Source organism: Cricetulus griseus, chromosome 4 (genome assembly GCF_003668045.3).
Source record: "Cricetulus griseus strain 17A/GY chromosome 4, alternate assembly CriGri-PICRH-1.0, whole genome shotgun sequence".
In the NCBI taxonomy this organism is placed as follows: Eukaryota; Metazoa; Chordata; class Mammalia; order Rodentia; family Cricetidae; genus Cricetulus; species Cricetulus griseus.
The window spans coordinates 51690728-51703737 of record NC_048597.1 but is presented as its reverse complement, the minus strand read 5'-3'; the positions used below and the strand labels follow the sequence as shown (position 1 = coordinate 51703737).

At 46.9% G+C, this 13010-nt stretch overlaps 1 protein-coding gene across 1 annotated transcript; it reads right to left on the bottom strand.

Annotated features, from left to right (window-relative positions):
• Positions 1-5835: 5835 nt before the first annotated feature.
• Positions 5836-12652, bottom strand: Adprh (ADP-ribosylarginine hydrolase). Its single transcript, XM_027412690.2, has 5 exons — positions 12496-12652; positions 11668-11762; positions 10138-10492; positions 7360-7720; positions 5836-6585 (listed from the first exon to the last, which is right to left on the bottom strand). Exons 3-5 carry the CDS (start codon positions 10448-10450, stop codon positions 6171-6173), a joined length of 1089 nt encoding a protein of 362 aa, XP_027268491.1. The 5' UTR covers positions 10451-10492; positions 11668-11762; positions 12496-12652; the 3' UTR covers positions 5836-6170.
• Between the last annotated feature and the right edge of the window lie 358 nt (positions 12653-13010).

The window sequence follows — 13010 nt, the reverse complement described above, 5'->3', positions numbered from 1 at the left end:
GCAATACAGTTCTAACCTATTACACACACCGAGTATGTGTGTGTGTGTGCGCGTGTGTGCGCGCACACATGCAAGCACTTACTCGAATGTGCATGCACACACACAGTGCATGGATGTGCATGTGGTGTGCAATGACACTGAACAAGTGTGTCATCAGAGGACCCCTTGAAGGACTCAATTCTCTCCATCCACCTTGTGAGACCCAAGGATCAAACTCATGCCATCGGGCTTGGCGACAAGTGTCTGTACCCACTAAGCCATCTCTCCAGGCCCACAGACCTTCCAAGCATCACTTTTTAAGCTCACAAATATATCTTAGAGATTCCTCATTCTTGTTTCCAGGGTGCTTAGACCATGTCATACAATTTTGGGGCCCAACCCCAAATGCACCCCTCCTACAACTCTCAGGAGCCTAATTCCCCCCTCCCCCCAAGTTCTTCTCCAATTTGAGCTGAGGGTATGACATTGGAGTCTCCACTCCTGATGCCCTGTATGTCCTACATGTGAGCATGTGTATAGATGCACTCACTCCCACTTCCAAACAAGGCACAATAAGTGAGACAGCCAGAGACAGTTGAGCCATCTCCAACTGACCCAGTTTGCCTTTCTTGCTGGTGGTTCTCAAGAGCAATTGCAGGCCATGCAGGGAACACAGCATCTGGAAAAGTAGAGAACTGGCCAGATGAATCTGGGCCCTGGTCCAGCCTTTCTGCCTCCTCTTTCCCAGAAGCAGAAGATCTTCAGTGTTTTAGCCCACGGAATCATGTGTTTCTTGGGTATAAAACTCAAGGCTAGCTGATCTCTGGGTCCCTGAGCTGTTGTGCAAGTGGGACACATACTGGGACAACATTCCTGAGTCTTGGGGAACTGGCTAAAATTGCATCTGAGGCTTGTGGTTTCCCTGCTCTATGGGTCTATAGTCTGATTCCTACAACTTGGGAAGAGGAGAGGGAGTTCGGTCTTGGTCTAAGGCAAGTTAGTAACAGGAACACAGTGAAGACACAGAGAAACTGCTTCACACAATCTCAAGTCTTATAGAGAAAGAGAGCACCATATGCCTTTTGTACTATGACACATGGTTTTAGACCCTCTTCTGGCTGGTTGTTTGTTTCATTTTTAGCCAGGGCAGTGTTGACAAGTGAACCCTAGCCCTGCTTATCTTAGACAAAGGCTGTAAAGCTGAGTTGCATTCCCACTCACAATTTTCATTTTTTAAGCAATACTCCTACTTTCCCAGAACAAACAGATGGAGACTACATTTGTCCAGACAAAAGGTCACAGGGGAGGGGAGGAGTTTCTCAGAATAGAAAGATGCTGGGCACACAAGTGACTCCAAGGCTCCAACTGTGCAGAGAACCATTTGTAGCTTTGAAATGCAAGCTTGGTGCTAAAATGGCTAATGCTTGTTCTCAAGCTGAAAATTGTGAGTCTTGGCAGGCTTATCTTTGGGGCTGCAGTACTGCAAGGCAGAACCAAGAGACACTTCAGGAAACAAAGACATGTGGGTTCCTTAGATAGAGTGAAAACGTTTCCCAAGTGGTGGAAGAAACTGGTATGAAGTGGTACTTTCAGGGATCTCCCTGTATTTCCCATTTCATCTCGGGCTGGAAGAAAGAAGACACAAGATGCACTTGAGATGTCACTAACATTTGGATAACATCGTTTCACATTGCTACTCTTCCTTTGAATGCTTGTCATATGCCAGATATTTGTGCTTGCAAAACATACAAGCCGCAAGGCAGGTGATGTTACTATCTCGCTCTACGTACGTGGAAATCAAGGCAGAATCAGGTTAAATAACTTTCCCAAGTCCACACCAAGTAGCCGGGAAAGGTTTGAAGCTGAAAAGCTGACACCAGTGACTACATTTTCATCCATTAAATATGGCTACTATTATGGGTATTACATCACCACCCTGCAGCCCACAAGGCGGGAGCATCACTCTACCTTCCGTTAGTCCTAGTGATGTGAGGCCCAGAGGACATGCCTGGGAGCAGAGTGGGCTCTCAAAGGCAGTCTTCTGTACTAAGTATGCCTTCTTAGTTCCAACTGCACAGCAGGTACCATGTCCCTGAAGCAAGAGAAAAGGGCCATCTTCTCAGGTCTCCTGTATTCAAGGCTAGGGGACCCAGAAAGCCCACCTTAACCTCAAATGCCACCTGCACTGGGCTATCTCTGGCAGAAGTCATCCTGTTGGAGATTTTGTTTTCCTCGAGGAATGTTAACAATCACCTTTATTGGTTTCACCCTCTCGACTACGCCACTTCCTTCCACTCATCAATTGTACTAATACGAGCTTGAATTTTTTTAGTTAAATAGTGCTTGTGGGGTGAGCAGAGGTGTTTTGAGAGTGTGTAGCCAAGGTTTGCCTGGAACTCATTATGTAGACCAGGCTGATCTTATATTAACTATGTAGCCCAGGCTAGCCTCAAAATTATGGCCATCTTCTTGCCTCTGCCTCAAGAATGCTGGGCTTACAGGCATGGACCATGCCCAACTTGAACTTCAATAAATGTCTTTCAGCTCGAATACCTATATGAAGACAACACAGTCAGCCCCTGTAGTGGGCTGCTAGCATTGACCAACAAAGCGAAGGGTGTGCTGGGGAATGCTGTGAGTGGAAGCAGTGTTCTCTCTTAATAAACGTCAGTCCACAACCTCACTGATGGGAGAAATAAAAGGGTTCTGCTCACGTGCCCTGTGCATCTCCTCTATCTGCTGTCCATTTGTAGCCTTTATAACGAACTGGCGAAACAAGGTATGAGTGGTACAAGCTGCCCCAGCACTTAATCAGAAAGAAGAAGGAAGTTGTGGGGAGTCTGACTTACAGTCATGAGACACACAGGTCAGTCCGGGGCTTGTGAAGGGAATCTGCAGTGGAAAATCTTGTGGGTTGGAGCCCTCAACCTGTGGATCTGATGCTAACTCTACGTAGATGGCATCAGCACAGGATTTGAGGGCAAGCAGCTGGTGCCTTCTGGGGATTGGCTGAGGGTATGGGGAAACAACTACCTCAGATCTGCTGTTAAAGCTGTCAGGTGGTGAAGGAGTAGGGAAATACTTGAGTATTTCACCCATTTCTTGTAGTTAAATCTGGGCATAAGACCCAGCTTGCTCTCATCCTAGCTGTGACCTTGCATAGACAACAATCTTCCAACCCACTGTGTCACTTGTTTGGTTGCTCTGAACCCTTTAACACAGAGCGACACGTTGTCCTTCCTCTTGCTTTCCCTTTCCCATATGGAAAAATTGACCTATTCCTTAGAGTCCCTCCTAAGCCCTAAAGATTAAATGATGATAGTGATAATGGCAAGGCTGCCCACTACTCCTTATCTGGATGCACTGGTTTGATAGGCTCCGGTCCTACCCTGCAGCAGCAGCTCCATAGCTGCCAACAAAGGAAAGGTGCTTGTTTTCTTGTCCCAGTGAGACAGAGAATGAGGGGCGATGGTGACTGTGCTTGGAGACTGGTGAACAAATGTAAATTTTACAGGTCATAGATGAAACCATTCCCCTAGCACCCTGAGGCAGTAAAGAAAGCAAATGAAGCACATCCAGAGAGCCATCTGTCCTGGACTGCTGCACAGGTCTGTCCTGGTTTCGGCACACATGCCCAATGGATAAAAACGACAGGCTCCTGCCGGGGCCACACTTTCACTGAAGTGCTCAGACATTATGCATCTAATTGATCATCTTTTTCTTTTGTTTTCATCCATCCTCTCCCTCCATTCCAAGGTCACCAGTTCGGAGTAGTGTTTGAAGAGGAGGTTTGAGAAAAGGCCTCTGAAATTCTGGAATTTCCCAGTGTGCCTGTGATGAAGTGAGAACAGGATGTCAAGGGTCTTCTCTTGTCTCAGTGGTTAAAGCCCTACCCCAGATCTCAGCAAGACACCCATAAATCTCCTGCATTTCCTCCCTCCCCTACATTTGGAAAGCCACAAACCAGTATGATGAGACCTCTCTTGCACAAACCCAGTTAACATCAGGAAACTGAAGCAGAAATTGCAGGAGTCAGAATTTTGTGGTTGTACTGAGAAGGGAGGGAAACAGATTGCTGTTCTCACTCTCGACAGTGAGCCAGGTGAGGTCGCCTCCTGGAAGAATGAAGTGACCTTGTGGTGGCTGGACCTGTGCCCAGCCACCTCCCAACAGATTCAATGTATGAACAGAGCTATGAATTAGGGTTGTGCGTCAAATCAAACAGGGAGATGGCGGTGGTGGTGCACACCTTTAATCCCGGCACTCAGGAGGCAGAGGCAGGCAGATGTCTGTGAGTTCGAGACCAGCCTGGTCTGCAAGAGCTAGTTCCAGGACAGCCTCCACTGCCCCCACCCCCAAAAAAAGATAAAAGGAGGCAACAGACTCATTGGAAGATAACTAGCAGTTCAATGCAGCTTGCTATTTGTAAAAGTAACTTGGAGAGTTGTGGGGGATGGGAGGCTACCCCTTGGCAATGTTCACCATACTGATTAAGTGCCTGCTTTGTACCTGGGCACTGTGTTTTTTTGTCTGTGTGATAAAGGGGGACAAGCAAACAGACGATAACACAATGTGTTAGGGATCATGGTAAGGCAAGTGCTGAGAACAGCTAACAGCAGCATAGCACATACTGAGTTGGCACAGCTTGAGGACTGCAGGAATCCAGCTGAGAAAGTCAGTGCCACAATGTCAAAATGGTAGATTTAGGAGTGGACTTGGTGGCACACACCTTTTACATGTTGCTCTGGAGGCAGATCTCTGTGAGCTTGAGACCAGTCAGGACACATATTAAGGCCTCAAAAAGAGGGAGAAGTGTGGGAGGAGGAGCAGATGATAAAAGTACAGGGCTGGGGTTGTAGCTCAGTTCACAGAATGTTTACCAAGCGTGCACAAAAGGTCTGGGTTTGGTCCCCAACACCAAATAAACGGGGCATGATGTTGAATGCTTGTAATCCCAATACACAAGAGGTTAAGGCAGGTAAATCATCTTCAGTCACTTGAGGAGTAAGAGACAGAGACCCTGTCAAAAAAGAGGGAAAGATGGACAAAGGAGGAGGTAATGTACCTTAGTGCATATGGGTGTAGAACAGCCAGAAGATTGCAGAGGGTTTAAATAAGAACAGCCCCCAAAAGCTCTTGTATTTGAATGCTTAGTTGCCAGGGCATGGCACTATTTGAAAAGACTAAAAGGATTTGGCCTTGTTGGAGGAAGCATATTCCTGGGGTGGGGTGGAGAGTGCTTTGAGGTTTCAAAAGCTCAAGCCAGGCCCAGTATTTCTCTTCTTGCTGCCCGCAGATCCAGATGTAGAACTCTCAGTAACCTCTCTAGCACCATGGCTTCCTGCCATAATGTATTGGACTACACCTCTGAAACTGTAATAGAGCCCCAATTAAATGCTTTCCTTTGTTAAGAGTTGCTGTGATCTTGGTGGTGTCTCTTCATAGCAACGACACTAAGACAGTGATGCTCTTAAGATCCCCACTGTGCCCCTCTGTTCTCAGGCCTTATAACTTGCCACTACAAGCAAGTTGAGAAGTCCCAGGGAGTTAACAGCATGCTTAGGGATGGGCCTTAACCAATCAGGTGAAAGTCAGTGGATATACATTCAAAACTGGCCTGGCTTTTCACCAGGACAATGCTAAAGACTGTCTTGGGCAGAGGACCCAGATAGAATGCACCTCAAATGGCCACGGGGATTCCAGCTCATTCATACACCCTGTGTGGCTCCCTCCCTGGTCTCACTTCCCTGTTCTACTTCCTGGAATTGCCTCCCAAATAAACTCCTTGCACTCAAACCTTTTCGCCAGTCTACTTGGGGTAGGTGGGGGACCCAATCAAAGAAAACTCAGACAAAGCACCTGGAACAATTCCATGATAAAAAACAGAGGCTCAAATACAACATGTTTCTGGAACAGGAAGAGCTGATGCCAGCAACTAAAATAAAAAGATTCTCAAACACAGAGATGAACATAGGGAGAGCGCAGGTTAGTGTGGGAACACAGGAAGAGAGTGTGGGAAGGCAGAGCTAAACGCGCCCAAGGAACTTGACATTTCAAAACTCTTTGAGCACGAGATTAGGATTCTTGACTCTGAAAAAGTTGAATAGACTGAGCAGAATCACAGCTATGGAGAAAGGAACCATCAGAAGAAACAAAGAAACAAAACAAAACAAAAAAACCCCACTCTCTCCCTAGGGGCCAAATACAGTGTCTTCTTTTGACCCAAGAGAATACAGAGCCCGTGCTGCCTCTTCCAGCCGCTGTCTGTACTCCAGCTTCTCATAGTTAGAAGGATTCACTCCTTTAAAACCGTGCAGAACTCCCCACCAGCAGCCAGCAATGGCCGCTGTGGAATCGCTGTCTCCACCGTGGAAAAAGGCTCTGTGTGCAAGTTCCTTCCAGGAATCCCCTGCACCAAGGAGGGCATCATAGGCAATCATGGGGGCATCGTGTCCACTACTGCCACCCCAGCCAGAGTAGCTCAGGGAGATATAGAGCTGATCACGTTCCTTCACACCGAAGGACTCCGGGAAGACAGGAGCTGACTTGCCATCCGAAATTCCTCGAAGTTCCAGGTACTTTTCCCATTCTTTCTCGAAGAAGGACCTGTGGAGGGAAAATCAATTTAGAAAACTAATGGCAAAAGCCATATGGAAAAATATCAAGTAGATACTTAAATAGAGAAAAGTCCAGAATGACTTCAACTCCTCATACTAGTGTCATAAACTCACAGGGAAAAAAAAACAAAGCTAACTCTACAAGCCATTCATACATTTTTTTACTAACCACCCACAGAAACCAGGTATGGACGCAGTTGCTCAATAAGGAAGATACGTGCCAGGATATAAGACAAGAAATAAATATTTGTCTTTCTGTGTCCAGAGCAACATCTTATTGTCTTTCAAGGGGAAACACTAGGGCATCAAGACCATAGGCAACTTCAATAAGAGCACCTGAGCCTTTTTCTTCTAAGAAAGATAATGTGAAGTAAGTCATCGAAGGGGGAAGAAGTGTCCTTGCCACTTAGCTCCTGGAGAAGCCTATCTCTTGGGCATTCTAACCAAGGGTTCTGAAATATTGCTTCAAAGCAATACTGGAAAAACAAATCTCAGGGAAATAGGAAATTACCAAGAAAAGTGCATCTCTGCATAGGCTGGTCATAAAAATATTATAGAAAGCTGGAATCCAGAATAGGACCCACACTTAGGAAATGCCTACAGGTGCCTATATACCATACTGCTTCAGGCAACCATGATGGGTAGGAACTTGGAATCCTTAGCAGGTGCTCTGGAGGGGACAGGGTTGTGAGAACTGTGATGGCAGCTGTGACCTCTGAACCCGAGGTACATGTATGGTGCATGTGCATACATAGACACTCACCAGTGCTGAAGATTTTCCTTCACAAAGTAGTCTGACTGGACAATGTACTTCTTGGCTTCTGGTAGCACCTCCATCAGTCCTTTTCCCCACTGCCGTGGCGGTTTGCCATTCACAGCATACGCTGTAAAAAGAGCTGACGCAAGGCTTCCAAGGTAGCCTGTGGGGTGGTGGTGGGTCATCCGGCCACTCTCAATGCTCACTTGGATCAGCGTGTCCAGCTGGCTGGGGTGAGGGAACCTCAACCCGATGCACATGGCTCGCATAGCGGCCCCGCAGCCACCCTCGCGGCTGTTGAAAGGAATCTTCCAGCCGTCGGCCTTATTGGGCTCCAGCCTCATGGCATTCTGCATACAAGCACCACCTACGGTGAGTCAGGTAGAGTTAAGGGTCAGAGCCACCAAAACAAAAGACCCGGTGAGAATAAAACTAAACAGACTCCCAAGTTTCTCTGAAACCAAAGGAAAGTCATGAACATATGATGGGGATGGCCCCTCAACTTCAAACCTCCAGACCAAGAGATGGCCTTCTTTATATATTACCCTAAGTGTGACATTATGAATTAATAAGCAGCATACACACAGAGTAAGCCTCAGGACCTCTCCAGTCATTGAGAACTCACAGCACCTCAAAAGGTAGCTATACTATACTTGCTTTTATTTATTTTTGAAAGTTAGGCTTTCTAAATAAACCAGGCTGGCCTGGAACTCTCTATGTAACCTAGGCTGACCGTAAACTCACAGAAATTCCCCTGCTTCTACCTCCCATGTACTAGAACCACAGGCATGCTCTACTACCATGTATTATTGTTTTTTGTTGTGTGTGTGTGTGTGTGTGTGTGTGTGTGTGTGAATAAGATCAGACTCGAAACTTGGGGAACTTAAGATCACAGAACCAGCTAGTCAGTGACCATCAAGTGAGTATAATAAGAGCCTATTTGGGTTCCTATTGGGGTTCCTGACTATCAGAAAGACAAAGTTCCAGAAGAAACACTGGGCTTAGATCAGGAACAACAGACTATGGCTGTCTCCTACATGACAGAGGTAGGAGACTTGTCCCATTGACCTTTTGGAGTGGAAAGCATTGCTACAGGAGCCGAGACACAGCAGCAGCATGCTCTGGAGTGCAGTATCACTGCTGCCTTACTGGGCAGTTCACACACAATATCCACAGCTGACACGAGTAGGCAAATAAAACCACGTGTCAAACTGAGTGAATAGCAGATGCTAAGGAAGGATGAACAGAGATGGACTTTTAAATATAGTCCTTGGGATTAGAGGGGTCCTGAATTTGATGGTGCCAAATTCTTCAATCAGGAGTTATAGTGGAATTGTGTTCATTTGTTGAAACCGTAATGCCCAGTGGCTTAATTTGGAGATAGGGTCTTTCAAAGGTTTTTAAGCTAAAGAGCCGTTAGAGTGAAGATAATCCAATCTAACAAGAAGCATACAAAGACACAGACACAAGGAATGCAATGCACAGAGAAAGACCACATGAGAACCAGAGATGGTGTCCATCTGCAAGCCAAGAAAAGAAGCTTCAAAAACAAACCAAACTTAACGCTGTGTGGCTTAAGCTTCTAGTAGCCAGAATCACAAAATGTTTGGTTTTTGTTGTTGTTGTTTTGGTTTTTCAAAACAAAGCTTCCTTATACAGCAATCCTAGCTGTCCTGGATTTTGAGGTTGGCCTCGAAATCACAGAGATCCACCTGTCGCTGCCTCCTAAGTGCTGGGATCAAATAGTATGTCTATTTTTTAAGATCCCTAGTCTATAACATTTGTGATGACAGTTCCCTTGACAGACTCTTACAGGAAAAGAGGTTGGTCAGGGAAAAAGTGACCTAACCCTGGTGGTCCCTAGGGGGCCACACAAAGTTCCCAAAGTAGGTGAGAGCCACTGTGAGCAGAACTGGAACCAAAAGAGAGTCTCCTTTTTTTTTTTTTTTTTAAATTAGAAAGACAATTTTCAAAAAAAGAAAAAGTTTTCTTTGTAAATGTTCATAACAAAATGTAGAAAATACACATGGAAGGAAAATAACAAACGATGTTTACTTCTATAACTTAGGTAGAATTATGAACATACTTATGCTTCGAGACCTCTCAGTGGAGATAAGCGATTGTTCTGTGTCTGTGGTGTTGGAACACACACATGTCCATGTGCAAGTGTCCTAGCTCTTTCTAAGGCCCTTGGTGCAGGGTCTAGAGCTAGACCAGCAAGTGATCCTCCTGTCTGTCTCCTTTTGCACAGGGGTTACACATGTGATTTTTTTTTATGTGGGTGCTCAGGTCATGCTTGCTCAGCTAGTGTTCTTACCTGCTGGGCCATATCTCCAGCACTTCCACCATCACCCCACACTCCTGACCTCCCTGCTTCCGCCTCCCAAGTGCTGGGATGACAGGTATGCGCCACCACGCCTGGCACTTTTATACTTCAGCCAAGTTATTTTCATAAAACATGAAACCTACTTGTTTTTCTATTTCATGGATAAAACCTTTCCATATTAGTAACTATTCATCTGCAGAATTTACAAACCCCTGAATGTGTCACCACAAATAAGTGACAAGAATTCAAATCTACACTATTGTTTGCTATTTAAATGCCCCACAACTGTTTTTACCGTTTGGATCTCTGAAACAGAATCTCACTATGGAGCCTAGGCTGACTGAAATTAAAGTCCTCCTGAGTGTGGATGATAGGCTCATCACCACCCCCAGTCCCCATCAACCTTCTCAGTGCCTTCCTTGGGCCTGTTTCTCTGTCCTCCCCCCAGCTGCACTCACCTGGGGCCCGGCCATCCATGTCTCCCATGCAGTTCTGGTAATGTTTAGCTAATAGGGAATACAGTTGAGTCAAGTTCTGGAATTTGTCAGCTTCCACGAGTGCCTCTGCTGTAGCCAGGTGCATCACCGTGTCATCACTGACTCGCCACTGTGCCACGTCTACGGCTTCCAAGTCTCCCATCTTGGCCAACTGTTGGTGTATCTTCTCCCCATCCCGAAGGAACTCCCACTTCCCATTGAAGTACCCCAAGGCATCTCCAGCCGCACTCAGCACCATGGCGGCCACATACCTCTCCATCAGCCCCCCACCCATGCTGAGCTTGCTACAGGCGGTCTTGGGGGACAACTAAGACACCTGCAGGAGGACAGAGAAGGATGAATCAGAAAAAAACAAACAAACAAAAATCTGTATTTTACTGAGCATTTTTCCCCTGAGCACTGTATTAAGTACATCCCATTTAATCATCATTAACTGTTCTATGAGAGATTTGCTACTAGGTGCATTTTGAGCATGAGTAAATCAAGCGTCTCATAAATATTAAGAGAACTGAATCAGGCCACAGAGCTAACAACGGCAGGGCTGGGACTCTAGCACACAACTGACTCCCAAGCCTTGTCTCTAACCGTGTCTTGGACTCTCAGATAGTGGTATACCATTAAGTCCCACAAGCCAACCCAGGCCTGTGGTTTTCTCCCTTAGGTAACATGTGAATTGGAAGTGCATCTCTCCTTTATGTAGACAGTGACACTTATTCACAGATGAGGAAACGGAAGCTCACAACCAAAACATGCAGATCCCTGCCAGAATGCTTCATATTGCATTACATGCCCTCATCCCTGGCATTGACCTGGGGCAACTTCTTGATGGCTCATGTAAAATGATAACAATAAAAAAAAAAAAGCAACCACCTCCCAGATGTGTTATGAGGAATGAATGAATGAGTTTCCATAAAGTGCATAGAGAGCACAACTTTGGGATTATTATTCATCAACAACCAGTTCTGCAATTAAGCTAGAATACTGTGCCCATATTCTTTACCAGCAATATTTAAATTTTTTTAAATGATGTATTTTTATTTTATGTGCTCTGGCTTTTTGTCTGCATGTGTGTCTGTGAGCATGTTGGATCCCCTACAACTGGACTTAAAGGACTGTGAGCTGCCATGTGGATGCTGGGAATTAAACCTGAGTCCTCTGGAAGAGCAGCCAGTGCTCTTAACTGCTGAGCCATCTCTCCAGCCCCTGTTTGTCTTCTATATGGTAAAACTTCTATCCGGATCACAAATGATACTCCCACCATAAATTAAATCCTTGCTAAAGCACTGGCTTCCTTGTGTATGCATTTCTTCAGACCCTACTCTGCCTTAGGCCAGTTCCCCACTGCACCCATTCCCTGTGATACTCAGATTCAAAGTGCTCCAATGTCTGCCCACTCCGTCTATCCATCTACGCCACGTACAGGGGCAAATAATCTTAGGGACAAAGGGACTAGCTCACCCCTATCTTCAACCCTTCTTCCCCTTCACTTACCTAGATGCTATTTTAGGGTTAGTTCAAGTCCAGGTACTTCCACAGTCCTCCATCAAGTCACACTGCTCAGGACTAGGGTGCAGGCCGGCAAAGACCTGGAGAAGCAGGAAGGGATAAAGACAGACTGAGTATTGCAATAGCCAGCTCCTAATCACCGTATCTAAATATTTTCTCATGTATAAACAAAGCCTAGGAACTAGAGCTCTGTACTCCCTGGAATTTTGTGTTGCCATAATAAACAGGCATTCGCTCTGGAACTATTTCCCATCTCCGGAGGTGGGGGGGGGGAATATGCAGATTGTAACTGCTCTCCGAGATACGGTCTTGGCCCAGGTTTTCGAAGCCCAAGCTTTGTTAACCTCTGAGAAGTGAGGGCTAACGCCCACACCTTTCCCTCCCCATGCTCAAGGCTCCCTTTCTGCAGTTGTCTATGGCTGTACCCCAGTGTGTGAGGAGCCCATGGCGGGAGCAGCCCAGCATCTTTTCTCTTTGAAATTCCTTTTCACCCGGGGACATGCATCCACACTGCCCCGGTCCTAGCCTTAAGAAGTCATTATTCCTTAACCCACTCTAAACTTCTGCAGGTACCATAGCAATCAAACTATACAATCAAAACTGAAGTCCACTTCTGGGCTAGCCTTTGTTTTCCTGGTCTGGGTGGAAGGAGGAATAGGAAAAAAGGGGGAGGGGAGGGGAGGCGGCGGCGACGCACTATGGAAAGTCTTGGTGGTCAATTTGAGGGCCTAGCATCACTCTGGAGGTGAGAGTCCCGGGTTGAGCGGGTACCAGGTCCACAGGAGGAGACTGGTACCGGAAATCTAGCTGTACCTGCTGGGACTGGGGGTCCGTGGAGACCCTGCGGCTCGAGGAGGAGGGGTAGCAGACGCTGAAGCCTCGTGTCCGCAGTGCGAGCCCGGGACGAACAGGGGCGGAGCCGGAAGCGGGGCTCCGGGGTTGGAGAGTGGCTGACGCAGAGCAGCTTCCGGCGGAGCCGCTCACTCCCCACCATCAGCACCGGGCGGAAAGAGGGGCTGTCACCGAGCCCAGACCGCTGGGAAGTGCGGGCGGAAGGAGCGGCTTGCTAACCTCTCTGCGCGGCGTGTCTAACAATGCGGGGTGGAGGTGGGGGGGTAGGAAGGGCGAGCCGGGCATGCGCCCTGTAGGGTTCGGCCCCTCGCTGTAAGACGGCCTGATGGTGGTACCCATCGCCTAGGGTAGCGTGGGCTCGTCCGTTGTAGCTCTAGTCTGTTCGGCCGCGGCTCTGCATGCTCTTCACGCAAGTGATTCTAACGGAAATTATTAGTTTCTGGCCCCTAAATTATGACTCTGGATTTATTAATACC

Excerpts from the sequence above, each read along its gene's own strand:
- Adprh (XM_027412690.2), bottom strand. The coding sequence starts at position 10,450 with ATGGGTGGGGGGCTGATGGAGAGGTATGTGGCCGCCATGGTGCTGAGT. Across the intron at positions 7,721-10,137 it reads CATGGATGGCCGGGCCCCAG|GTGGTGCTTGTATGCAGAAT; the intron begins GTGAGTGCAGCT and ends GACTCACCGTAG. Across the intron at positions 6,586-7,359 it reads AAGGAAAATCTTCAGCACTG|GTCCTTCTTCGAGAAAGAAT; the intron begins GTGAGTGTCTAT and ends TTCCCTCCACAG.